This window comes from Musca vetustissima, unplaced genomic scaffold (genome assembly GCF_032173495.1).
Source record: "Musca vetustissima isolate MV318-11 ecotype Yass unplaced genomic scaffold, APGP_CSIRO_Mvet_v1 utg5215, whole genome shotgun sequence".
Lineage (NCBI taxonomy): Eukaryota > Metazoa > Arthropoda > Insecta > Diptera > Muscidae > Musca > Musca vetustissima.
In genome coordinates this window covers 108,177-135,746 of record NW_026880291.1, presented here as the reverse complement: position 1 = coordinate 135,746, position 27,570 = coordinate 108,177, and the positions used below count along the sequence as shown (strand labels likewise).

At 35.2% G+C, this 27,570-nt stretch overlaps 1 protein-coding gene across 1 annotated transcript in view; it reads right to left on the bottom strand.

Annotated features, from left to right (window-relative positions):
- Positions 1–248: 248 nt before the first annotated feature.
- Positions 249–27,570, bottom strand: part of LOC133325827 (PDZ and LIM domain protein Zasp-like) — a 79,569-nt gene continuing 52,247 nt past the window's right edge. The window contains exons 9-16 of the mRNA XM_061534546.1: positions 22,599–24,065; positions 19,351–19,534; positions 18,298–18,471; positions 9,661–10,494; positions 6,045–9,570; positions 4,250–4,433; positions 3,921–4,160; positions 249–357 (exon numbers count right to left, since the gene is read on the bottom strand). Of these exons, the coding sequence (XP_061390530.1) occupies positions 280–357; positions 3,921–4,160; positions 4,250–4,433; positions 6,045–9,570; positions 9,661–10,494; positions 18,298–18,471; positions 19,351–19,534; positions 22,599–24,065 (6,687 nt within the window). The 3' untranslated portion in view covers positions 249–279. The remainder of the gene's footprint in view (positions 358–3,920; positions 4,161–4,249; positions 4,434–6,044; positions 9,571–9,660; positions 10,495–18,297; positions 18,472–19,350; positions 19,535–22,598; positions 24,066–27,570) is intronic.

Below are 27,570 nucleotides of genomic sequence, written 5' to 3'. Positions count from 1 at the left end.
TAATGTTAATTAATTTCATTATGATTAACTAAATAGAAGAGAAGAAAAAAATTGTATTTTTTTTTGTATTAAATAATTATTACTTTTTTGTTTGTTTTTCAATGTTTGTTATGCATAAATGATCCCTGATGATAAGGTGCGTGGTTTAGTATTAAGAGAATTATTATCTTTCATTTTGTTTTAGTTTTATTTTTTATTTTCTATTAGTTGAAAATATGTCTCTTTGCATTTTGGATGTTGCGTTTGCAAAATGATGCCCCTCTTTGGGCTAAATGGACCTTAACGGGCATGATTCTTGCAGAAGGGACGGCCACCCTTGTTGTAGAAGCTTTGACCTTCCAAGTTTTGTTTGCAGTACTTAAAAGAGAGAGAGAAAAAATGGGAAAGAAATTATTAGATTTTAGTTTTTTCTTAAGGTGTTCAAAGGGGTGTAAAATGTGTCTGTTTTCAATATCCACATTTATGGTTCTGCTAAGGCTTATTAAACAATCTATGCTAGTATCTCATATTTTTTCAAGGAGGTGGAAAACCAAGGTTATGACACTCGTAGTGGTTTAATTAATATTTAACACAAGTAAAACCAGTGACAGTCCGTGTTGCAGAACCACTTTGATATATACTACATATATATCATAACAGACGCGTTTTTGTTATATATCTATATCTGTACCGATTTCAGGGAAACTTGCCAGAGACTAATTTATATTACTTCAATACGTTGTGTCACACACAGGCATTACAAATTACATAAAATCGATATATATATATGGTATATATTTTTGTCGAAACTTAGCACACGTCATTCTAGCCTTAATTCAATACGCTATGACAAATTTCGTGCAAATCGAATGATTTTCAGAGACTTTGGTGCACCGATTACCTAAAATCGGACGAAAATATATATGGGAGCTATATCTAAATCTGAACCGATTTTCACGAAACTTGGCAGTCATCATTCTAGACTTAATTTAGTACGCTATGCCAAATTTCGTGCACATCGAAAGATATATATTGACTTTGGTACACAATTTACCTTAAATCGGACGAAGATATATATGGGAGCTATTCTAAATCTGAACCTTTAAACAAATGAGCTGTTTTCATCCAATTCGGATCATAAATGCATTTTTTTTTTTTACAATTTAACATGGAGAGACGGGGACGATAAATCGACTCAAAAACTAATAACCCTATCGATTATTTTTGCCTGTAACAAACATATGCACAAATACATAATACCCTGTACCACAGTGTGGTGAAGGGTATAAAAAGTGTCAGCCCGTGTTGAAGAAAGATATATACCCTCAGCCTATGGTTTGCGGAGCTCTTCGGAATTACATACAGGCATTATTATATGATATATACAAGGTATATGTTTTTGTCAAAGAGGTTTCAGATTTAATGTTGATTCATTTAAGTTTATAAAATGTTGACCCTTTCTGGTGTGGGTACCATAAGGAGAGGGCGGACGGGTCCCTCCTTTGGACAAGATTAAGACTTGGTTCAAATCGGGCAATGTTTGGTTCAAACATACCATTCACATGGTATTGGATTTATAAATATTGCAAATTTTTTCAGTCTGGGGGGAAGTACCTGAAGAAGTGGATCAATGGATACAATCTTCAGACTTGATTAATGCTTGCAAAGAAAGTTTTTATAAAGTTTGGTCAAATTGGACATTCCATTCGCCTGATATTGGAAATTTTGACCATTTGCGGGGGAGGTACCAGATGGAGTGGCCCATGGGTCCTATATTCGAAATTAATCTATCATTGTTAAAGATAGTAGGATTAATAAGGTTTGGCTCAAATCGGGCATTCCATTTACTTAATATTGGATTCATAAATATTTAAAAATGTTGATCTTTTGTGGGGAAAGTACCAGGAGAAGTGGACCAATGATGATGGGACCATCGAAATATGTCTAGGTTTGGTAAATGTAATAGGTTATACAAAGTTTGGTTTTCATTCACATGATATTGGGTTTATAAATACTCAATAACGTTGACCCTATGTGTGGGAGGTACCAGAAGGAGTGGACCAATGGGTCCCATCTTTGAACTTGATCTAGGCTTGGTAGAAATAATAGGTTGTGAAAAGTTTGGTTCAGATCTGGTAGTCCGTTCACATTATAAAATTAATTTTTGCTTTTTGTGTGGGAGGTTCCTGAAAAAGTGGGCAGATATTCCTCATCTTCGAAGTTTAGATTAAATATTTCGATGTGCAAAGTTTGAATGAAATCGTTTTCTCCCTTCGAGAGTTATCGTACGCACCAGCCGTCCAGACAGACAAGCGGACATTTGTATATCGACTCCAATTTATTTGAAACGTATTTGTTCCAAATGGTCTAAAGCCAGTATTTCGATGAGTCATTTTTTTTTTTGCTAAGGGTATAAATTACGAGTATATGGCTCTGCTAAGGGTTTAAAATTATGCTTCTTAAATCCAATATTTAAGATTGTGACTTAATATTTAAAACAAGTGAGAGAAACACTGAAGTCGGACGGGGTCGAGCATATGATACTCCACACAACTACCACGTTTATCTAACATTCTGCGGTTTTATATTCTGAGCCTGGGCAATATTTCGTGATATTTGCAACCTTTTGACTGATTATAGGTTAAAAGCTCCACTTTCTGACCCTGACATGTTTTCCAAATTTGTTATCCCGATTTGGAATTTACGTCTTAAAATAAAAATTTGGTTACTTTAGGTTTGGTTGATTTGACCCTCGGAATATTGACCGATAATCATCTAAACAGCCGTTAGAAGTACTCGGTCAGATCCCCTTCACCGTGTAAAATATGTAATATAATAATGGCACCTAGAGCAAAAATGTAAATCTGACAAAAAAATAAAGTTTTCGGTTCATTGCACCCCCTATATATCATCTTAACATCATCGAAATTTACAGGCGTCGTCCGTGACCATAAAAATGTAAAATTTAAATTTTGGTATAATTTTAAAAGTCAACAACTCCTCTTGGAGATTTTGTCATTTTTCACACAAAAGTTTGGGTCCATTCGACCAGCTAAATATTGATCAATCTTCATCAAACCAGTCATGCTTATTCTTTGGCCAGATTCCCTTCCTGGTGTAAAATGTCGTGGTGTTTGGGTCATAATTGCAGCCGCTAGAGCGACCAGAAAAACAGCCAAAGAGTTTTTGGTCAATTTCATTTCCTAAATATTAACCAACTTTCTTTGCCCAGATCCCGTCCTACATGCAAAAAAACAGCGATTTTTCCATAACTGTGGCATGTATTGAGTTTAAAAATTATAATGGACAGACGGACGGACACACATGTCTAGTTCGAATAGTGGAGATATGACAATTGGTATACTTAAAGGTGGGCTTGGCACCAATATTTCGCAGTAGCAGCACAAAGGTAGAATACCCTGACAATAAAATTGAATAACGTATAAAAAGTCCACGATTTTACATACACTAATTTGTTAGAGGAATTATATTTCCAACCTTCCTATTTCAATACCTTCCTCGCCGGCACTTATTTGTAAGATATCTTTGTTGGTATTCTAAAATTCAACTCCTTTATTTAGACAAATATTTTATGTACAATAAATTCTTAACAAATTAATTCCCCAAACCATTGCTTAATTTTACACACCCTATTCATCCTTCTATTGCAGCATTGCTTTAAAATCTCTTCATTCCCAAAAACAAAAAATCACCACTCAAACATTATGTCTTCCCCCGCATTTAATCCTTTTCATACAAAACGATACTTTACATAATCAGTCATTGAAGCCAACTCCATTACTCCTCGACCATTAAACCATCTACCGAATTTTGACTTTCAAGTGAGCCTATTTAATCTCTAAACATTACCGACAACCCCATCCCATCTCACATCACAAATACATTCATTCATACATACATACATTTTTGTAAATACTTACAGTGCAATTGAAACATTGACTATGGTAATTATGGTTCAAGGCCTCAACCCATCTATCACCGGCTTCAACGGGGAAACCGCAAGCGAAACACTTGGTGGTGAAGAGCTCATTCCAATCGGCTTCACAGTAGGGCATACCATCCTCAAGGAAGAATGGAGTATTGCCAAACAATTTGCCACAATGGCCACAAGAGAAGCACTCAGGATGGAAATGTTTGCCAATGGCATTCAGGCAATCGCCCTGCAAGGGAAAAGAGAATGATTAACAATTGGTAAATGACATTAATACAATAAAAAGGGGAGGAGGATGGGGAGTGTCGTTATACTAACCTTGATTTTACCACCACATTTGCTGCAGCTGGGAGCCAAGTACTTTTCGAAACAGTATTCACAGTACAGATCACCCTTTTCCTCAACAAAGCCAATGTCTTGCAATGGGCGACGGCAATTGGCATTGACACAGTGGAAGTGTTCGGGACACCAGATCTTGCCCAAAGCAGTGATGAAGGGACCTCTGTGGAAATTGATAAAAAAAGGTTATATTTTTGCAATTCCAAAAACAAAAAATTAAAAAAGATGCAAACAAATAACAAGGAACGGAAAAAAACTCAGACACTTACGAAGTTATTTCATTATTGCACTGACAACAAATCGGTCTCTTACCCTCCTTCAGCAACTGACTTACAACCTGTTCGTTTTCCGGTGACATTGGTTTATTCGGATCGCTACCTTCCTTACCCAATGCCTTGACATTTATGCTAAAGACCGGACCATCCTTGTTGTTCGGCTTTTCCGTTTGACCATTTGACTCGATGTACGAACGACGATCCATGGCATGACTGGCACGACGATTTGAACGTTCATTATTGCGATATATCACAGTTTCAGAGGGTGGCAGGGTACCACCCGATTGTGCGTTTGTATTAGTAGTTTCCGGATTTGCACGTATGGCCAAGGGAGAGGTGGGCTTAAATTTATTATCACATATATCCAAAACTTTACCCATTGGATGATTGGCATTTAATTCTTGCGTATAGACACCTTTGGCGAAGCCTTGGGGTTCTTGATGTGGTTGATTGTGTTTTAGCTCGACATTTTGTTGTACAGCAATGACGGGTTTCAGGGCTGCCGGTTCAATGGGGTTAATGTCTTTAAAATCATCCAAATCTAAACGTTTACGCACAACCATGGGACTGCGCGATAGGTTTGAACTGCTATTGCTGCGCAGACTCAATGAACTGCCACTTTGGGGTGAGGGTCCACCATTGGCCAAGCGGGCCTCCAACATATTGGAAATAACTTTACCCGCCTCGGCCATGAAATTATTCATGTGACTATCCATATTCATTTTACTGAGCGAAGCATTCAACATAGCTGTGGGATCCTCCTGGGCGGATGACATTGGTGGAGGCGGAGCTGGTATGTCAGTTTGCTGTTTAAAGGAGGCAGAGTTTCCGACAGCGGGAACAGCATTAGCAGAAAAAGCATTTATTTTAGGGTTAGCATTGGATTTGCGAGGCAAGGTATCACTAAACATGTGGGGTTTAGTTATGGACTCTGTATGGGAGGAAAATCACAAGAAAAACAAAGTAACGAAACAGAGATTAGTAGGAACAATAACAAAGGCAACAAACATGCGTTCAGAAATATACAAATTTTTAGAAGTCGCTCTGATATTAAAAAATGGGGATCTCATAATCCTTTAATGAATTCGCCATGGCCCATAATCCGGAAATTTGTTCCTAAGCATCCTTCAAATATTAAACCTTTTGAAAAATTGGTATTTCCATAATATTTGATCCAGAGCTTTTTTCTTAAATTCTGACCTTCGAGTTTTCAGAAATCTCCATTATTTCAGGATATATATTTTCCACATCCTGAGGGCCACAACATTTCATAATCATTTCAAAAATTTTCCATTTTGCAATAAAAAAAAAAAATTTAAAAAGCCTTAAAACGAACATGCGATTCACAACAAAAAATCATAACCAAAAATACACAACAACAAATCATGCACACCAAAAACTGAAAACAACAACAAGCATTGTTTCCAGAAAAAAAAAACACAACAAACAAAAAATGGGAAAACAAATATTATTTCCCATTTTCTCCATCATTTCCTGACCTGATTTGAGTGCTGCAGCTATGACACAATGGTACACGGACACCAGCAGCCACAGGCTTATTCATAATACCACGTCCACGCTTGGGAGCCGAGGTGGCACCATAGGCACCGCCCTTGGGAGCTAGACCACCTGCAGAATCATTAGAACCACCAACATTAGTAGATGGAGTTGATAAATTTGTGGAAGCTGAAGCCGGAGCTGGTGCTGGCGCTTGCTTTGGTGCACTTTGCAATTGCTGTTGTCGCTGTTGTTGTTGCTGCTGCTGTTGGCTACTGGCTGCATTATTAGAAGCGTTGCCAGAACCTAAAGAAGCATTCGGCCGATAGGCGGCGCCATTACTAACATTGTTATTGTTGTTGTTGCTGTTATTATTTAATTGCATTGTTTGTTGTTTGCAGCACGTATGACCGGGGCGACAGAATGTACCCGTAACGGGACAGACACCGAGGGGTGTTGTCGTCGATGTTGTTGCATTTTGGTTAGTACCAGCTGTGATCGATTTATAAGCTTGATTATTAGTTAAAGTGGTAGCAGAAGCTTTGGTTAGACTAGAGCTAACGGTGTTTACTTGTTGTTGTTGTTGGAGTTGTGAAGATGATGATACTGACGAATATGTACTTAATGATTTCTGTTGTTGTTGTTGCTGTTGAAACTTATGCTGCTGCTGTTGCGTGGAAACCACAGATGATCCACAAACAGATGACAACTTTTGATCCTGCTGGTAGCTTGACGACGTGTTAGCCAATGACCGACTAGCGGCTCCAGAAACAACATAGCTCGGTGGTTGAGGTTCATCGTGAGGAGGTAAAATTGGTTTTGTAGGGAATTTCGAGACCTCCGTCGGTTCGGGGCTGTGCAATTCGGGAAATTTAGTTTCGGTTAGAGTGGCAGCCCGGGCACTAATGGCCTGCGATTGCGGTGTCAAATTGGTGATCTCCTGCTCTAGGCCGGACAGACGGCGAGCTTGATTGGCCACAAAACCCTTGCCGTAGGATTGCCTACGCTCTGTGGAAGCAGCCACCTGGGAAGTAGTCTGGGAACCAGTGCGTATTTCCACAGTCTTGGCCGACGAGGTGTGTTCGTATTCTTCGGTCACCTTACGACGACGTTCGATCTGGGTATTGCCCACCTGGGTAGTGGTTTGCGATTGCATTTGACTCTGCTGCTGTTCGGCCAAGCGGGACGATTGCTCCCTCCTTTGGACGCTCAAATTGCCGATTTGATATTCATCCCTTTTTTCCGGCTGTTGAGAATAACTCTGCATACCCGATTGCGAAGATGTCTCGGTATGTGACAGCATTCTCTCCTGCTTCTGAGCCTGCTGGGCGCCCAAATAGCTCTGGCCGGTGGTAATGGAACCGGCTTGCAAAACCCTAGGACTCAATGTGGACACCTCATTATCCTTGAGGCGTGGAGCCCGGATGGCAGCCAAGGGGTTTGGTGGTGGTCCAGGTGCTGGCGAACGGGCGCGATCTGGAAATGGAGAGGCTGAACGAGCATCATAGGCACGGGCATGAGTAGCTGGACATTCATCAAAGCACAGTTTTTCGGGAGTTTGATAAGCCGGTACAATGGGGGCTGGTCTGGAGGGAGTATAAGGCCGCGATGGTGGCTGAGAATGATCCCTCACCACGTGTTCGTCGAGCGCTTGGAAAGCCATAGTTACTGGGCCGGAGCGATCTTCAATTATAATGGGAACCGCGGTAGGTTTATTTTGCTGTCTAGCATTGGAGGAGTAGGTGGAAGCGGAAGCAGTTTGTTGTTGCTGTTGCCTTTGTTCGTGACTTTGAGTACTCGTGACGTTTGAACTATAGGCGCTAGCATGGGTGGAGGATTGCTGTTGTGCGGTACTTGAGCGTGTCGACAATTGGGCCACGGGCTTATGTACAGTGTTTTCGTTGGACTGGCCGTTTGTGGAGGTGGGTGTTTTGGGTGTATCGACAAATGCCAGCGGTACATTCTCCCGCAACTCATGCGGTTCGGGAGTACGTACTGGGCTCTGGGATGGCAGCACTGTCCAATTGCGCTGATATTTGGGTATGTTTTCGGGACGGTGGAGACCCGACGATGTTTTCTGTTTCAAGTGACTGAGTGGTGATGGTGGTGGGAAAATGACCTCGGAGTGTTCGAGTTCCTCGGCGGTTTCTTCGATTATTTCCCGGGCTTCGAGTTTTGTGGAGGTGGTCCCAACATTTTCATAAGCCGATGTATACGAGGAGGTGGTAGCTTGTGTTAGATTCGAGGCATATGAGGAGGATTGCTGTTGTTTCTGTAGTTGTTGTTGTTGGACTGCGGAAGAGGTGTTAGAGGAAGAAGAGCTAGCTTTGGTAGAGGAATATAATGAGGATTCTTCACGTGTGTTATTAGTTTGTTGTTTTTGTTGTTGCTGTTGTTGTTGTTGTGAGGTAGTAATAGTGTTTGTTTGTTGTTGTTGTAGGAGCTCTTGCTCCTTTTGTGAGAAATAGCTACGTCTTTTCTGATAACGATCTTGGGCATCACAAAACTTTTGATATTCAACATCGCCCTCAGCTTTGGTATAGGAAATCGATGTACGAGGTGTGGCCGGAGTTGAGGTAGAGGACAGAGGTTGTTTGGATGGTTGGAATGCTTGCATTGCCGCAAATGCTGACGTCGACGACTTGCGTTTATCGGTGGTTGTGAAATACTCAGGCTTGTCTATGGACTGTTTGCGTATACCCAATTCTTCTTCTCTGTCCAGAACCTGAAACTCAAACTTCTTTTTCTCCTTTTCCTTTTGTTCCTCCTCCAGGCGATGGGTGGCATTCTCCGGATCCAGGGGAGTATAGGGACGTTCCGGTGCCGTGCGCAATGCATCTGACATTGTTAGCACACCAGTAGGTGTGGGCAAATCCAAGATGTGTATGGGTACATCACGCTCAAAGTGACCTTCAAAGGGACGATCAGGAGCTACGGTGAGAGCACTTAAGAATGGTGATTTCGGACGATAATCTTCCCGAACATAGGGTTTAATTTCGATGGGCGGGGGCATATAGGGGACCGTCTCTTCTGGCAGGGGTACACCCTCAGAGGCTGGGGGAGCAAATTTCAATTCAAAAGGTGGCGCAATGGTCATGGCCTTGGTCAAGGTAGGAGTATCCCAGATGGAATTTATAGATACAGGTTCGGGTTCAGGCTCTGGAGAGAGTGGTCTTTCATAAGGTTCAGGTTTGGTTTCAGTTGTTGTCTCTTCAGCCAATACCTTAGTGATCTCCTCCTCAGGTTCCGGTTCGGGTTCAACCTGATAGGTACAATCATCACAAGGCTTGGGGCACAAACAGTCAACCATATGGAAGGGAGTTTCAGGAGCTGTTGTTAGTACAGCCACCATTGGATTGATCCATTCTTTGGGAGTGGGATTGGGAATTTTTGTTGGAGGTATAGGCTTGACGGGGGCAATTTCAAATTTTATTTCTGGAGTGGGTTGAAATAGACGTTGGCTTTCTAAAATGTGAGAACGATCTTCTACAACTAAACCTTTGTCTTCCTCCTCTTCGGGGGCGGTGTCTTCTTCACCACCTTCGTTATCTTTGGAAATTTCAGGAAGATCATCGGATTCTTGTGTTTGGGATTCGTGTTGGGTTTCATCGTCATTACCTTGTTGAGTGGGAGTATCCACAACTTTAACTTCGGGTTCATCCTGAAATACGACACGTCTTGGACCCTGAGATGTGCTTGTTGGCTGCGTGGGCACTGGACTGGGTGTTACTTCCCTAACCATGTCCACAAGTTTATAGGTGCTCAGCGAGGGAACCAAGGTTTCAACACATTCCTGGGCACTCCGACGTCCGGAGATGTATTCGGAAGAGCTTAGCTGCAGATGATCGTGACTCTGCTGCATAGAAGCAACTTCCAAATCCATGTGATAATCAAATTCTGAACCGGATTGTTCATAGAGTTGTTGCATTTGATAGGCTTGGGCCTGAGCAGCATACATCCGCTGATAGTCATCGGATGTGGTGGTGGTAGCGGTGGTACTGGTGGAGGTATAGGAATCGGAGCCCGATTCACATTCCGTGGATTGCACACCAGTGGTAAGTTGGGGTGCTGAGCGGCTTTGCCATTGAGCTTGGCTTTGTTGTTGTTGCTGATCAGCTTGTGCCTGTTGATATTGCAACTGTTGTTGTTGCTGCTGTTGTTGCAACTGTTGTTGTTGCTGCTGCTGTTGCCGCTGTTGCAACTGTTGTTGCGATGCTCTTCTCTCTCCAGTCTCAGGAGGAGGCGGATTTTCTATGGGCTTCACCTCAACATGTTGTGTTTCGGGTGGTGCAATATAAAGTGGTGCCGCCGTGGGCGTACGATGATCATCCTGCTGCGGCGGCCAACAGAAATTCGAACGCACCTGGCGATTTGCCCGCTCCACTTCGTAATCTTCTTCGAAATATGACGTTTCAGCATATTGCGGTTGCAAGACTTCCTCTGCGGTTTCTTCTAAACAACAGCCAAACCATTTCAACCGTGACGGAAGGTGGGAAACGAGGAGGGTGGTATATTTTTTGGAATGTTGATTTGCAGCATTTGTGATTTTGTTTTTAACAATTACAACAACAGTTTGGAAGATGATAACGATGACATGAATTATCATGACAATGGCGACGATGATCATAATGATGAGATGATGATGGTAATGGATTTGTTTGTGTGGTTTTGTGTTTTTGGTTAAATATTTTTTGGTTAGTGATTAAATTTTCTCCAATTGTTTTAGAGGTAGGGGATTTGATAACAGGTTTGAGGGTGTGTAAATGTATTTATGTTTTTTTTTTTTTTTTAGGAGAAAGAGAAAATAAAAATTGTTTTCATGTTAGATTTGTTGCAAGGCAGCGGTGCTGATATTTTTATATATCTATATACAGCTAGAAGCATTTGTGTGTGTGTGTAGTTGTAGGTAATCAGTGGGTGTTATGTGGAAATTTGGACGAAAAATTGTCGAACACATATGGACCCTTTATGATATGTTGTGAAGGTCTGATTAACGTCTGAAAATTTATAATTTTTTGCTACAAAAATTGTTTAATAGCCTAGGGGAGTTCCAAAGGAAGCTGCTAATAATATTTAAAAAAAAACTGTTATACTGTGCTTTAAATGACTTCATTTTTTCTCTGATTTCTTTCTGATTTTTTTAAAAAATTCCTACATAAAATTAGGTTAAAATGTGTGTATAACAGTTACGCGAAACTGTTATACAACTGATTTTTGAAGAAAACAATAATTTTTATGCGTAAATAAAGTTCTGTCGTTTGAAATCACACTTTTTTCCCGAGTATAATGTAATTGTTTTGAAAATAACAGTTTAAAAAACTGTTATACTAAGCAAATTTCAGTTTTTATAACATAATAAATTATTTCATAACATATCAATATTTATCTGTTATACCTTGACTAATTTACTGTTACATATATTGGGTTACAACATTTTATTTTATTACTCTAGGAGAGATTCCAAAAAAATTTGGAATGGTATAGAAAATCTGTTATACAGTGCTTTACATGAGGTTTTTATATATCCTATAACAAAAGGTAAAAATGTTTGTATAACAGTTAAGTGAAACCGTTATACTACTGATTTTTTAAGAAAAAATAGAGTTTTATCGATTGAAATCACACTTTTTTTCTTCAGTATAACAGTTAAAGAAAACTGTTATACTTGGAAATTTTCAAAGAAATTGGAAAATTTATCGTATATGACACTAACGAAGGACATACAATATAAACATTTGAAGATAACAGTTACAAGAAACTGTTATACTGAAAATTTTTAAATTTTATTGAGAAAAATAGTTTTTAAAAAATAAATAGATCGAACAATAGCCGCTTTGAACTGTTATTCCATGATTATTTTAAAATTTGTATTTTATTACTCTAGGAGAGATTCCAAAAAAATTGAGAATGAAAGAGAAAAACTGTTATACAGTGCTTTAAATGAGGTCATTATATTCTTTTTTTTAAATTCCAATAAAAAAATAGGTAAAACTATGTGTATATTAGTTATAAAAAAATAGGTAAAAATGTGTGTATAACAGTTAAGTGAAACTGTTATACTACTGATTTTTGAATAAAAGTTGGATTTTTATGCGTAAATAGAGTTTTATTGTGTGAAATCACATTTTTTCCTGAGTATAACAGTTATAGAAAACTGTTATACTTAGAACATTTCATCGAATCGGATTTTTTCAACGAAATTAATCGTTTATGACACAAACGAAGGACATACAATACAAAAAAATGAAGATAACAATTACAAGAAACTGTTATACTGGACAAATTTCAGGTTTTCTGGAGAAAAATATGTTTTGAATATGTTGAAGAAACATAAATAGAAGCATTGCGATAGAAACTTTACACTATTATACCATGATTATTTAAAAATTTTTAAGAGAATTCATGCCAACAAATAAGTTTGTATAACAAAACACACAATAAAAACAGCAACAAACAAAATCACACAAACACAAGAAAAACAAAAACAATTTGTGTGGTTATTAAGTTAATGAAAATAAATTAAAAAAAACTATTAAATATTATTAGTTTAATATAAAATATTGGAAAGAGTGAAAAAATAAAGAAGGCAATTTCACTGACACTTGTTCGCCTAAAGTGTTTCATGTGAAATTACAATAGAAAAAAACATTTCCAATTACATTTTTGTTATAAGGAAAATTTTGAAACATAACCAAAAATATTAAAAAAGAAATTTTTGTATACAAACTATTGGTGTATAGAAAAAAATGTTTAAAAACCAAAATTTTTTCTTTTAATAACTTGAAACCTTGTATAACAATTTATTTATTTTGAGTTTTTAAATTTTATTTCCATTATTCTATATTCCATCACACTTAATTGTTTTTGTTCTGTTTTTCTTATTTGCTTAAATCATTTTGTGTCATTTCATCCTTGAAAGATCTGCTGCTGATACATTGTGACATATTTATATCCGTTTCTTTTTATTTTCTACATGCTTGACTTGGTGTGGTTATCAACATGCACGAGAGGATATTGTTGGGATTTTTTATTTTTTTGGTTCTTGTTTGGTTGTTTTGTTATACAATTTGGACTGGATAAGTGGATATCATGGTGTTGTTGTTTTTGGGTGTTTTTTTTTCTACACAAAATATTTGTTCTAGTAGTATTGATAGTAACCTAAAAAAATAAAATGGAATTTGGTTTGTTTGGTTTGTTTTTAGTTATTTCGAACAAATATTTTAATCTATATCTAAAGGGCAAAGCAATTTGGTGGCATAGGGAAGGAAATCAGGGGAAGGGTGTTGTTAGACAAGCAAATTATTGTGAAAGCAAAATTGAGGTCAAATTTGAAAAGTGTGACAAAAAATATCGTTTTTAAAAAGGAGATATAGAACGACTTGTAGTTATTTTTAGGGGACAAACAGTGGAACAGGAAATAGATTGAGAACCAATTGGAACAAGGGAAAGTATAGGTTATATTAGGAGGAGAAACGAGATTATTTTAGAATCCCATAATCACCTTGTAACAAAAATTATGTTCGTAATATAAAAAACTCGAAATTGGTTAATTCAAAATAATCACCTAATTGAGATATTTCAGCATTTCCTAGTCACCGAATGAAACCTTAGACCACATTTCAACATTAAATATCCAATTATAATATCTTATTAAATACAATTTTGAAATTATTTGTTGTGGGCGTTTGTAATAAGCCAATTTGTGTGCCTTCTCCACAGCACCCACCCCAATATCTACATTTCTTTATGTATGCATAGGAATTCCACGTAAAAATATATACACACATACATAGACATATATATTTCCCTATTGTTATTTCTCATTGTCATGTTGCTGTAGTTGTTGTTATCCTGTATAACGTATTACACATAGGTATGTTGGAATTTTTATCGATTATGTTGTTTCACTTTGATCCCCTTTTGAACAACGGAAAAATCCTGTGAATTTTAACATCTGTGATTGAATTGGCTCATTGGCTATGTGGATGTGGAGGAGATTGTATAAAAATAACAACAACAAAAGCAACACAATAATAATAATATGAAGAGGAATAAAGAAATAAAAACGTCGGAAGACACGGGGGGCGGGGCCGAAATGTGTATACCCTTCACTAGATTGTGGGAAAAGCATGAAATAAGGACTTAAATATTATATATAAATAAAGTCGAAGGGGACGACATATGGATTAAGTTTGAAAATATATTACATATTGAACAAGGGCCCTCTCCATAATCAAAACCGAAGGGCCCGATATATGAAATATGTTTAAAAAATAAATATCATTATTTATTTATTTTTTGTTTTTGAAAGGAGATCTCCTTTGGAAACCTAAAATATGCCAAAATAGGACAGAAAATGAAGCTAGGACTTTCGGTATCGGTTGGTACTCTTACATCGGGTCTATGTCAAAATACAGACCTATACTGAAAATTTCCTGTGAGATTCATTATCCTCTTAGAAATCGAAATCCTATATTACAGTCACATCGTTTTGAAAATTAGGCTTAGGGTCTTCTAAATATCGGTAGAAATCGGTAGAAATATCGAAACATGGAGCTGTAGTAAAAACTTATTTTATTTTCAGAAACTTCGAAAAGCCTAATTACAGAAACTTAAATTGGGAAAAAGGAGTCTACACAGTACCTAAGTTAGGCGAGATCATAACTTGGACCTTTATTGAAACATTTCTAGCAAAAACTATTTTATTCTTCGCTTCGAAATTGAAATATGAAAATGGCGAAGTACAGTTTCATTTTCTTGAGTCTTTAATCACCTGAAATGCCAAATTACAGCCACTACGGTTAGAAATTGAGGTGAGGTGTCTACATTAAAACATTCCATGAGAAAATATGTTTCTCTGAATCCCGAAATATTTCATCCGCTGAAAACCGCTTCGATTGGAAATTTAACATAGGAACCTAATTTTAATTGAGGTAATTTTGAAAAACCATAACCATTTCGGTTGGAATATGAAAATCAACAGTTGGAAGTATCGAATATATGATATATGAGGGCTGTGACCATCCATGGTTGTTATATAAAGACTGCTTCCAGGGGTTTTTATCCTCTGGAAGACTAATAAATTAGAACAACTTTTGTTGAAAAAAAGAGACTACAACCTTCAGAATATCTAAGATTGATCGGTAACCCTCTGATGAAGGATATGTCTAACTATATTTATTTTTCCGATACAAATATGATGTTGTTGAAGTGAAGATCTCCACAAAATGATGAGGAGCCTTTATATGAGAGCTACGCCAAAAGGTGAAAAAATTGGCATCTGTCAGGTCCTAATTTTGGGGTCTATTTCGGATTAATGATTTTTTTCTGTCACATTTATATAGGAAAATAAGGCAAATATTGTCAAAATCTTATTAAATCTGGGACAGAACCTGATTTTTTGCTAGGATTTATTTTGTCATTTGAGGAACAGAAATGGTAAATTGCTGTCACTTCACCTGAAAAATGAGGCTCGGATGTTTCTTTTTTTTTAAATCGGTGGGCACACGCATTTGAAGGCTATGACAAAACTTGTACCTACATTGAAATGTTTCTGCTCAGAAATTTAGTATTCCATGAGAAAACGATTTCCAGATAAAATGTTTTACAATTACGAAAATGGGGCTAGACGCTTATATGGAGGCTACATCAAAACGTGGGCCCACAGATGAGAACTTTAATCAACTGGTTATCCGAAAGAAATACTTATAGACACTTCAGTAAGAAAATTAGGCGCTGAATCCTATGGGCTCTTCAATGAATAAATTTCGAGGTGTTACAAACAAAATGAAAAAAATTATGGTGTAGGGTATAAATAGGTATATGTGTACACAATGAAATTCCTTTTCATTTCACCCATTGTCTGACTGAGCATTTTCTCTCAGTTTTTGTTATTGTTTTTCAACAAATTTATTTTTACCAATCGCAAAGAAGACAACAAAGAGGATATGCTGCTCATATACGATTGCCAATAATGGTAAGAGAAACAATAATAATAACAACAACAAATAACAACAATACATATGTATATACTGTATAGTAAATTTATGGTAATAAAAACTCATTACCATAAACAAATTATGTAGACGCACACAAGCGCGTAAACAGATATCCTGACAAATGAAAAGTTATGCGTCTGTGGTGTGTGGAGCATATTACAGTGGACCGAAGGTTGGGGGATTGAATAAAAAATATTAATTAAAGCCGTTTTATAAAAAATTATAATTCTCAAAATATTTTGGAAAAGCATGAAAATTAATAAAGAATACTAATTGTTTAAATTTGATCGATTTTAATACTAGAAATATATTAGCATATTTTTTTTTTAATTCAAAAAATTTTAATTAAATTAATTTGTTTTTTAATTAATTTTTTAATTCAAAAAATTATTTTTTTTTGTTTTTGAATTTTTGAGCCACTGTATGCATTTGTACAGACTGTTGTTTCATTTGTCTGGAAAATTGTTGTATGTTCTTTTTCTCTTATTTACCAGCGGTGTTCATTATAGAACAGTGAAATTGATATCTGTACACGTGCATGACTTAATATTCATGATCACCATCATATCTCATTAATATAATATTAAACAAGTGAATATCCTGATACACTTGTGATACAAAAAAATTTTAATCAGTTTTGAAAAGTCATAATTTTGTGTCATATAATGTAGATATAATAAGAATGGGATGTGAGGCATAACATCAAAAGAAATGTGGATTACTAGTTCAACAAAATCTTTAGAACACTGTAAAAAATAAATGTGAATTTAGGGCAATTAAATTTAATTATATTGCAGCTCAATTTAATGATGACCCACGTTGGGCGCCATTTGTGTATATACATATTATGAATATTTTTTTTTACAATTCTACTTATTATGTTTGTTTTATAGTCTGCATATAGTATTCAAAATAGAAAAAATAATAGGCCAATGTAACGAAGCCCCTTGTTGGGCGCCATTTGTGTATATACATATTTCTGAATATTTGTACATGTTTATCTATTACATTTTTCCATGTTCCGAACTTATTGTTCACTCATATCAATTAAGATAAAAATAAATATGTCAAAATTTTTACAATTTTACCTACTATATTTGTGTTCAAATTTAAAGTGTTCAAAATTAAAAAAAAATAAATAATAATAAGTCGATGTAACGAAGCACCACGTTGGGCGCCATTTGTGTATATTTATATTTTTGAATATTTTTTTTATATTTTTTTCCTATTATATTTATTCTATAATCTGAATTTAGTGTTAATAAAAATAGGTCAATGTAACGAAACCCCACGTTGGGCGCCATTTGTGTATGTACATCTGAATTTTTTTAGAATTTTAGTTATTATAATTGTTCTATATTCTGAAGTTGATGTTCACTCATATCAATTAATATTAAAATAAATATGTGAATGTAACGGAGTTCCAAGTTGGGCGCCATTTGGGAATATATATATATATATATTTTTATTATATTTTTTTCTTTGTTCTGAATTTTGTGATCATATAGATTAAGATTAAAAAAAAATCCCTGAACTTTTCGAATATCCTCCTTTGACCAATTAAACAATTATGTAGCAAAATAGAATTCAATATTTTCATAGGAAATATCAAATTGGGGAAATGTGAAAAGTATGCAATGACATGATGTTCTAGAGAATGATATTTTCCAAACTACTATGAATATATATTTTTAGTATTCCAAATAGTGTAGAAAAGTTTTTTTTTTTTTGATTTTCCGAAAAAAAACGAAATTTAGAGCAACAGGTTGGGGGAAAATTTCTGGTGTATGTGCAGTACAAAGCAGCAATTATATATTAGAAAATTAAGCTTGTGGAAAATTGGTGTTTGTTTTATTTACATACAAGTAAATTGAAATGCATGTGATTTTGAAATACTTTTGCATTGGCTAAAGTTGCTGGTGATAGTGTTTCAGTTGCAACGAAATTAAATTATGGTCTTTTAGTGCAATTAATGCATAACAGTGATCCTACAGTTGTTTCAAAATTAATTGCTTAGAAAAACTGGCAAGTCAAACTTGTTTGTCAAACATGTCTTTTGAGCATGTTTGCAGGGCATGACTGTTAATCATATCCTTCAAACATATTTGCCAAGGAAACTTGTCAAAAAAGCCTTACAATTATGTTTGATGCATGCCAAACATTGCCCTTCAAACATGTTTGACAATGTCACTTGTCCAAGTTAGCTTGTCGACGATGCATTTTATCTATTCGTGCTTGTTCGTTTGTATTCTTTTACCTTGATAATTGTAGTTATTGTAGAGGTTTTTGCTGTTATAGGATGTATAAGAGGGCAGAGTTGAGTACCTATTGGGTCCACCTACAAAACTTGGAGTCTTGTATTGTTGTTGGGACATATTATAGTTGCTGCTATAATTACTGTTGCTGTTGTACAACGATTGAGTTCTACGGACTGGAATTGGTTTTATTTCGGTTTTGGTGTTTGTTGGTTGGTTGGTTGATTTGTGGGTAAACATTTTGGTTTGTTTGTGTATGTTGTTGACACAAATATACAAAATATATATATGTAAATAAATAATATATTTATAATGTGTACTTTAATTTAAAATTCAATTGAATGAAAAATAAATTACAAAGCAGATTTTATTTTGCCAAATTTTTAGCAAATTTGCCAAATTCCAGAAGAAAGAGAGAGAAACAAATTGTAGAACAAAAGTAAGGGGGAGTCTAAGAAATAAAAGCAAGGCTCTAACTGAGAGAGGGGGGCCAAATGTGTTTTCAAATTGGTTCATTTTGTTTTCATGTTTTTCCAAATTATGTTTTGCAAAATTTTGTTAAATGTAATGTAGCAACACAACATTGAGCCGGATTAATGCAGAATTTTGAGTAATTTGGTTTTAATATATTTTTTTTCATTTTGTTGCTTAGTGTTAGCTGTTGTAGGCCATTTTTGTATTGCACTTTTTGGATTTTGAGTGTGGGCGTGTGTGTATTTTTTTTTTAATTTCTTAGGGATATAATTTTTTGTTTTAGATTTTAAACTTTATTTAGGAAAAAATTGGGTTTCGTTTGTTGGTTAACAAAGGCAAATAATGTTTGTGTAATAATATTTATATACATTTAAGAAATAAATAAATAAATTTGCTAAAAAATTCATTAAAGTTTTTTTTTAAAAAGATTTATAAAAAATATGATTTTTTTTATCAAAATATTAAAATTTATCACATTTTTTGCTAATTTTTTTGTTTTTAATTTCAACTTCATCAAACCCAATCTCCTTGATTCTGTGAAAATTCAAAATCATCTCTGTCTAGCAGTTCATAAAGCTTACCTTGTCCTTGGCCAACATTGGAGCGTGGCAAAGTGGCATAAGGATTGCCAGCTGGTGCAGTTGGTTTAGGCTGAGTTGGTGGTGGAGCATTCCATTGTTGGGGTTGTGGTGGGAAAGTAACTGGTGACTTGGGAGCAGCAGCTGGTGGGGCAGCACCGAATGGACGTACATAGCCCTGGTTGACCTAGAAGAGAAGGAGTGATGGGTGATATTTTAATAAGGAATTTGAAATATACAATTTATTTTAAGAATATTATTATTTATTGTGTTTGAGACGTATATGGGTATTTCCAGAAGATTAAATGTTTAAAACAGATTTTTCGAAATATTTTTTTTAATTTTACCCAAAGACATATTATTTAAAGAAAATATTTTACAAGAATAAAGTTGAACGTTTCAGAATCTCCAAGTCTTCTATCTTTTTATACAACTAATTTTGAATAGGTTTGGAAAAATCATTTGTACTCTCTCAAAACATTCTCAGCTCATATATTTGGAAGATTAATTTTTTGTAGCTGTTACGCTCGGTCGGGTTGTATGTCAAAATTTCAGTTGATCAGGCGTTTTTGGACGTCTGGCTGTGGCCCGGATTTTGTCATGACGGTGAAGATTCATTTGCGGTTATGGCATGAAAATTCTGCACAATAAGTCAAGTCAAAGCCTGCATTTGGAAAACTAAAAATTGATATTCTTGTCGCTCAAAATTCGGCATGATATTGTCGTGCTACTCTGCATTGGTCGTTTCTAAATACCAACATATGAACTTTTGTAAACAAAAACATACATAGTACGGTTTGACGTACGACCATGTGTTGTGTTGTTTACTGAGACTTCAAATATAAACTTCCGAAACAAAAACAAACCTTGTATTTAATGGAGAATATGTCCCTGTGATCTTTTTTTATCACAAACGTATTCAGAACGGGTTTGACGTACTAACATGTGTTGTGTTGTTTAAATAATTAGATGCCACTTATTGATCGTTTCTAAATGCCATACCATGAACTTCTGTAGACGTGTATTGTGTAGTTTACAGAGACTTTAAGTATCAAGGTGTTTTGTTTAACAAATTTATATTTGTAGAGAAAACTTCCCTGCAATCTTTTTTCACAACGTTCGACATACATCTTGAAAAGAGTGATATTTTTTAGCACAAATGTACTCAGTACGATTTTGTCGTACTACCATGTGTTGTTAGTAAACACAGACATTACTCGGTACCAAATGACTTCTTTTTATTTCCGGACATCAGAAGATGCTGTTGGATCATTCGGTGTTTCGGAAATTGTTTCGAGGGCCTGAAAAAGTTTATAATCCCGTCTGGAGAATATTTTGAAGAAACATTTCGAAAACAAATATTCACATTTTCATTATAGGATCAGAAGTATACTTAATAGCCCTTTCAACATTCTTCTGGAGTTTAAAAATGTTGGATATCTTCCTCTTATTTGAACGATTGAATCGGGTTCTCTATTTGCAGACTATGTCCAATCAAACCCCCTTGAAATACAGAATGACAAAGTTCAGAAAATTCTGTTCGAAAATACGATAAAAGTCTTCAAATACCGAAAATCGGTAGGTGGTGACATATGACTAATTTTTCGGTACAATTATATGAGAGCTATGTCCTGAACTATTTCGAAATTTAATTCCCGAGAAAAAAATTGAACAAATTACCCTCAATTCCTATGGAAACTGTGGTAGAAACGTTGAATATGCTTTAGAGAAAGTGCGGTAGGAAAAAAACCTACTAAAATTTGGAATCGATTCCATTCAAGTTTTAAGCATTATGCAGAGTTATGCAGAAAGGCTATACAGCATATTTAATATAAGATTGAAAAATTTACAAAATTTAGACCACAGAAGGATCAAGACATTGTGAAACGCAATATTGCATATTCGGATATGATCAAGAGTTTGCAAAAATATTATTTTGAACGAAGATTGAATAAAACCGGATACAGCATTGGCATATTGACCACTACACTTCACCGATCACTGTAAATATTGTTATATGGATAATATCGGGTCAAATTCGATACACGAGCATTGCTCTCATCACACTCTTCCGCGTTACTGATACACTGCGCAAGCCACTCTTATGATCCAAGGACGAACCCTATTGAAATTGGATAAAATCGGTTCAGATTTAGATATAGTGCCCATTTATATATATATATATATATATATTCATCCGATTTTATGAAAATTGTACACTAAACTCCCAAGGAGAGTCCGATTTACACAAATTCTGCACAGAGTACAGTTCAGATTTAGATATAGCTTTACACCCAAGTATTGCTCGATTGAGAAACATTTCCTCAAAGAGACCTGAATTAAGTAATCGGTTAAGATTTAAATATTTTTCGGCTGGTTCAGATTCTCATATAGCTCCCATATATATTATATTTACGTCCGATTTTATATAAATGATGATCCAAAGCTCCTATGTTTTTTTTTTCAATTTACACGAAATTCTGCATAGCATATTAAATTAAGTCTAGAATGACATGTGCAAAGTTTCGTTTAAATCGGTTCAAAATCAGATATAGCTTACATATGTATATTCGTCCGATGGAATACCCAATTTAATTTTTTTCAAATTTAAATACGTCTAAAAATAATTCACTTTAGAATATTGTTTCAAAGTGACTAAATTCCACGTAGGTGTGGTCTTGATAGTAAACTACGTGGTAATCATTTTTGAATTATTTACATTTCTAATTTCCTAGATATAGCTTTACATGGTTACGCAAAGGTGGTGTTTTTTAAATAATATTTTTAATAATAATATATCTGTTATACTTAATTTTCTATGGAAACACCCATATACTTCAAACATAACCGATTTCGTAATTTATTATGAATTATTTATTTTACAAATTTATATAATCCGTCCCAAACGATATTTTTATATATACATATGTTTCTCATTTATTGGGATATTATTATTATTTTTTTTTTTTTCAACTAAAAAACCCATTTCTATATTATTTTTTGTACTAATAAACATTAAACATGGTTGTTGGAGGTTGAGGTTGGCATGCAGGCTTATAATACGGTTAGCATAGGAACAAAGAACAAAAAACATTTTCTAAGAAATACTCTACATTCATAAGCTTTCATTAGGGTCTCACTATGATCATCGTGTAACGTAAGTGATGATAATAGTGGACCACTATCATTTTTTTGGCATTATAAAGACATGCGGCATGAGCTGCATTTTTTTCATTAGCTGGCCTACTTACCTTGTAATTGACATTAGTGCCCTTACCGGGTGGCACAACACTACGTATGACATTACCCGTTAATGTTACATATTCAAAGGGTTTGTCACCGGAGCCACCAGCACCGACACCATTACTGGTCGTCGATTCACTTATGCTAGGCCTTGAGGCCATGGTTGAGGACATGTCGTTAGTACCCGTATTAGAGGTGGTGGTGTTGAAGTTTTCGGGATTGTTGTTGTTGCTGCTGCTGTTGCAGATGTTCGAATTCGAGGCGTTCTTGGTGTTGTCGCTATTAATTAGACTCTTATCTACAATTGGTAAATTGCTACTAGATGGTGTTGTAGTTGTTGGTAATTTTTGTTGTTGTTGTGATGGTGCAACCTGACATGAATCAAATTTCAATTGATTATTTAGTGTGGCTGTTAAGGCAGCAACACTGGGCAAACTAGTGTTGTTTAAGTCAGCATCGATGCTGTGAAAAGGATAATGGTGTTGTTGTTGTTGGTGCTTTTGCAGTATGCCATTCGTGTGGGTGTTGTTGTTGCTGGGATTGGGTATATAGGGTTTGGGTGTTGTGTTGTTGCTGGCAGTGTAGGAGTTATTAATGAATGTATGACTGGGTCGGCTATTGTTGCTGTAGTTCTGTGTGTTATGGGAGCCAACAGCCAATGGTGGTGTTGTTGTTGTTGCTGCTGCTGGGGCATTATTATTGTCTGCATAGTTGGGAATTTGTTGTGGTTGCTGTGGCTGTTGGTCGCCATTCTTGTTTTGGGTCAACAATTTATTGGAATACTCTTTTAAAAATTTATTATAGACCTTTTGTGTGGTGGGCAGTGTGGCCGTAACCGCTCCGCCACCAGCTCCAACACCTACCACGCCCGGAGCTTTCGTAGCCGAGACCTTATTATAGGAATTCTTATCGTTTTCATTTTGCTTGGTCAACCATTTGGCATTGTTGTTGCTGGCATTGTTTAGCTGCTTCATTGTGTTAATGTACAAATCGGCATTGTTATCCTGGGTGTTGGGCATTGGTGGTGGTGGCGGTGGGGGTGGCAGGGGTGATGACATATAATTATCACTATTACCACCACTGCCTATGCCGTAATTTAGCGACGATGATGAGGAGGATGTTTGTCTTGAATGTAGCGGTGATGAGGAGCCGTAATGATCTAAGGATATGGACGAAGATGTTGCCTGATTGCTGGCCATCATTGTTGTTGGCTGATTGGTCTGGGTATAACTGTAGCTGTAGGGTGTTGGCGATAGGGAATGTGTCGAGGAATGTGTTGTATTGGAACCCGATGACATTGAGGATAAACTGCTTAATGTTCGGGTATGTGGTGGAATGTTGCTGTTACTGTTGTCACTGCCAATGTTAGTGGTGGTGGTGTGCTGGTTGCTTTGTTCCTCAAACTGTTGAAGTTGTGTGGGTGAGGGCGGTGGAGGCAGGGGTAAATCGTCGTTGAGATTCATTTCTTCCGACTGCTGTCGTTGTTGTATTTTTGTTTGTTTGTTTCGGTTGCCCCCGAGTATGGTTGGGTGGTAAGCGAGTGGACATTTTTTTTTGTTTTGTTGGAGTATTTGAAGTTTGTTAATTAGCAAAGTTAGAGCAGTGCCAAGCAAGCGTAAAAATTTTTGTTAAGCGTTTTTTTCGATTCACACATGTATTAGGGGAAAAAACGAAAAAGAAACAACAACAAATAAATATAAAAAAATAATATTAGAATACAAACAAAAAGTTAAAACATAAAATGAACATGTGACACAACAATTACAAAAAAAAAAACGAGTTTGAAATTATATTTTAAATGTGTGCGTACGTGTGGGTGTTTTTTGTTCTTTTTTTGCAAGGATGTAAGGATTTTTTAATTAGAATTTACAAGATTGTTTTTATAATTGTTATTTTATGCGTCGTGTTCAAAATATTAAATATGAACGTCATATGTTCGAAAAAAAAACAAAACAGTTTAGAATTAAAGAACATAAGTTTTGTATTTTATGAGCTTAGGGTTTGTGCTTCAAAGAAAGTTAATATTTTAAATGATTTTTAAGTCTTTCAAAAAAATGCATAACTTTTTCCTTCAAAGAAAGTAATTATTTTAAATAATTTTTAAGTATTTAAAGAAATTCATAACTTTGACAGTTTTTTGTATAAACACTGACTTTAAAAATCCAATTGCCAAAAAAGGTAATTGGGCCTCAGATAAAGGTAATTGGGCATAGGGCAATTCTTGGTCTTATAGAATGGTGCCGCACAATTTGACAATTCCTGGAACTCGTGGCGAAATTTGGAGAATATACAATCACTGTACCTCAATACACTTACTGAAGATAACGATTTATGGATCTATGTGTATGCTTCCAAGATTTTTTTTTTGAAATTAATTTTAAAAAGTGATTTAAAAAGGCGATTTTCGTCGCCAGAAGATGACGTTGAGGGGTAAAAAAGCTATGCGAATAGGTGAAGTGCATTGTCGATTGGTTAGAGAAAATTGTATAAATCGAGGTGGATATAATAAAATTATCATTAAAAGTTCTTGTCAAAGGGTCATACGCCCAAAACGGATATTCCCTTCTAGTTATTTGTAATTAGGGAATATATGGAATAAAAATGTGCCTTTTGCCAGTGCATCCTTGACTTCGCTCAAGATATATTGGACTTGAGGCTCATAAATGGGTTTATGCTTATCATATGGAAACCACAACTTAAGTATCCCAATTAACGCTATCGGATAAACCAAGACCGAAAAAAATCCGAATTCTTTCCCGTGTGTAGGTTTTGTTCACAGATATAATCAAATGCAAAGGTGTCTAACACGGTGAATTCGTGACCCGAGGTCATATGACCTGTAAAGAATATTATCGGTAATTTTTTCGAAATTTTCGAGAAGCCTAAATTAATTATTTAATATAAGTTCCAACTTTGATATATCTCCAACATTTCCCTTCAAAAATTCCGTTAAAGGCTTCAGATTTTCTGTGGCAGTATTCTGCACACAAAAAGCCTGTCTAGAATCCCAAATGTTATAGATTTATTTTTCTATACTCAAAAATGTTATAATATGATTTATTTTTCTATAAATTGGCTCAAAACTAATATAAGTTCCAATTTTGATATATCTCCAAAATTTCTCTTCAAAAATTCCGTGGGATTTGAATATGGACTTGATAAAATTGAATTATCTAGCTAACAACTCAAATTGACGTTACAAAAATTCTCAGTAAATCAAAAATATCCCACTAGATTTGTGGTATACAGCAATTTATCAGACACGCACTGAATTGTGGTAACCACAATCCTGATAACGCTACACCTCGTATAGGCAATAACAAATTCACCGGATTTGGTTCCCGCTGACATGTTCCTCTCCACATAAAGAAAAGAAATAAATCAATTTTGATTTCGTAGATTCCTTTCAGGATTTTTTTATGTTAAAGATGCACCGCACACATGTAGGCCGTTCGTCAAAAATGTCGATAAAATCGGAGAAATGATCGAATTTGACCGGCATGTTAGCTGTCGTAACATAGCCCAGGAGCTAAAAATCTACCATAAAACGGTATGTAAACCATTTACAATTGACCAGAAATGGCCAGAATTGAATTTAATATACATCCGCCATACAGTCCGGACTTGGCACCAAGAAATTATCATATTTTTCTTGCAATGCTAAATTTCTTTAATGATAAAAAAATTGGTATATAGGGAGGATTGTGAAAATCGACTACCAGAGTTTTTTTGTTATTTTTGCAAATAGAGAGCAGTACTGCTATGAAAGAGACATTATGAAGTTACCTTTAAAATGGCAACAAATCATACAACAAAAGGGTGCATTTTTGGCCCAAATCAGACATTCCGATGTATGTTTAAATAAGGTTCTGTAGTTCAATGGATTTCTTTTTCCCCAGTCTAATATGAGATTTTTCTACTGTAGCCCTGACATGTATATATATTTTTGTCAAATAATAATAATCCATAAGTGTAGAAAATAATTTTAGATATTTTTTTTCAATTTTTTATAAAAAATATAATTATAAGGACTCAATCATTGATGATAAATTGATATCGATGCCTGAAAATCCTATAAATGATCACCACAATATTGAAATGAAAATTTGTTATTTTTAATACGAGTTAAAGATGATCTTGTGATTTTTAAATATCGAACTCAAACTTTTTTTTGATTTTTTCCTTTATGATTTAAATTTAAATAATGCCTTGGAGTGGCCTTGGAGTTAAATACATAACCTCTTAACAGAAACATTTAGGTTTTCATTTCCTGTTTGTAACATTTTTTTTTAAACAAAAATTGTTTGAAATGATTCAAAATGGGGTTTACACATTTTCAAAACTGTATTTAGCCTACGAATACATTCTATTGATGAATTTATATGCACCAAGTGATTTGCAACAAAATTTTCAACATAATTATTATTAGTCACTTTCAGGTTAAATCCAAGTTATATTAGTTGATTTTTTTATCGATTTCATAAGTTGTTAAATTACTAATAGGTCAAGGTCAGTATTAAGTCATGGATTGGGGAAAACAGGTTATATTCAAATTCAAATATTCCATTCAAAATAATATATATTTTTTTAAATTAAATCAAAAGAGTATTCCAATATTTTTTTTTTTTAAATTTTCTCAAAAAATAATTTCTCACAATTAAATTAATTAATTAGATAATCAATTAATTTTATTTTTTTTTTTTGGTTAATTTTGCGATATTTCTTTTCTTATGTAATTGTTGTGCTGAGTATTGATTGTATTGATGGGTGTGTGTAATGACAAGAAAAAAGTGTTACTTTACAATTTCTAATTTTTCTTTTTAAAATTCAAACAACACCAGACCGACAAAAAAGTGCGTTTTTTGTTTCGTATAAAAAAAAATTAATTCGTAAACAAATAAAAACAAAAACGTAAAACCCGGAGTGTAGTAGAAAATAAAATAAACGCCAAATATCACAAACGAAAAAAATATTAACAAT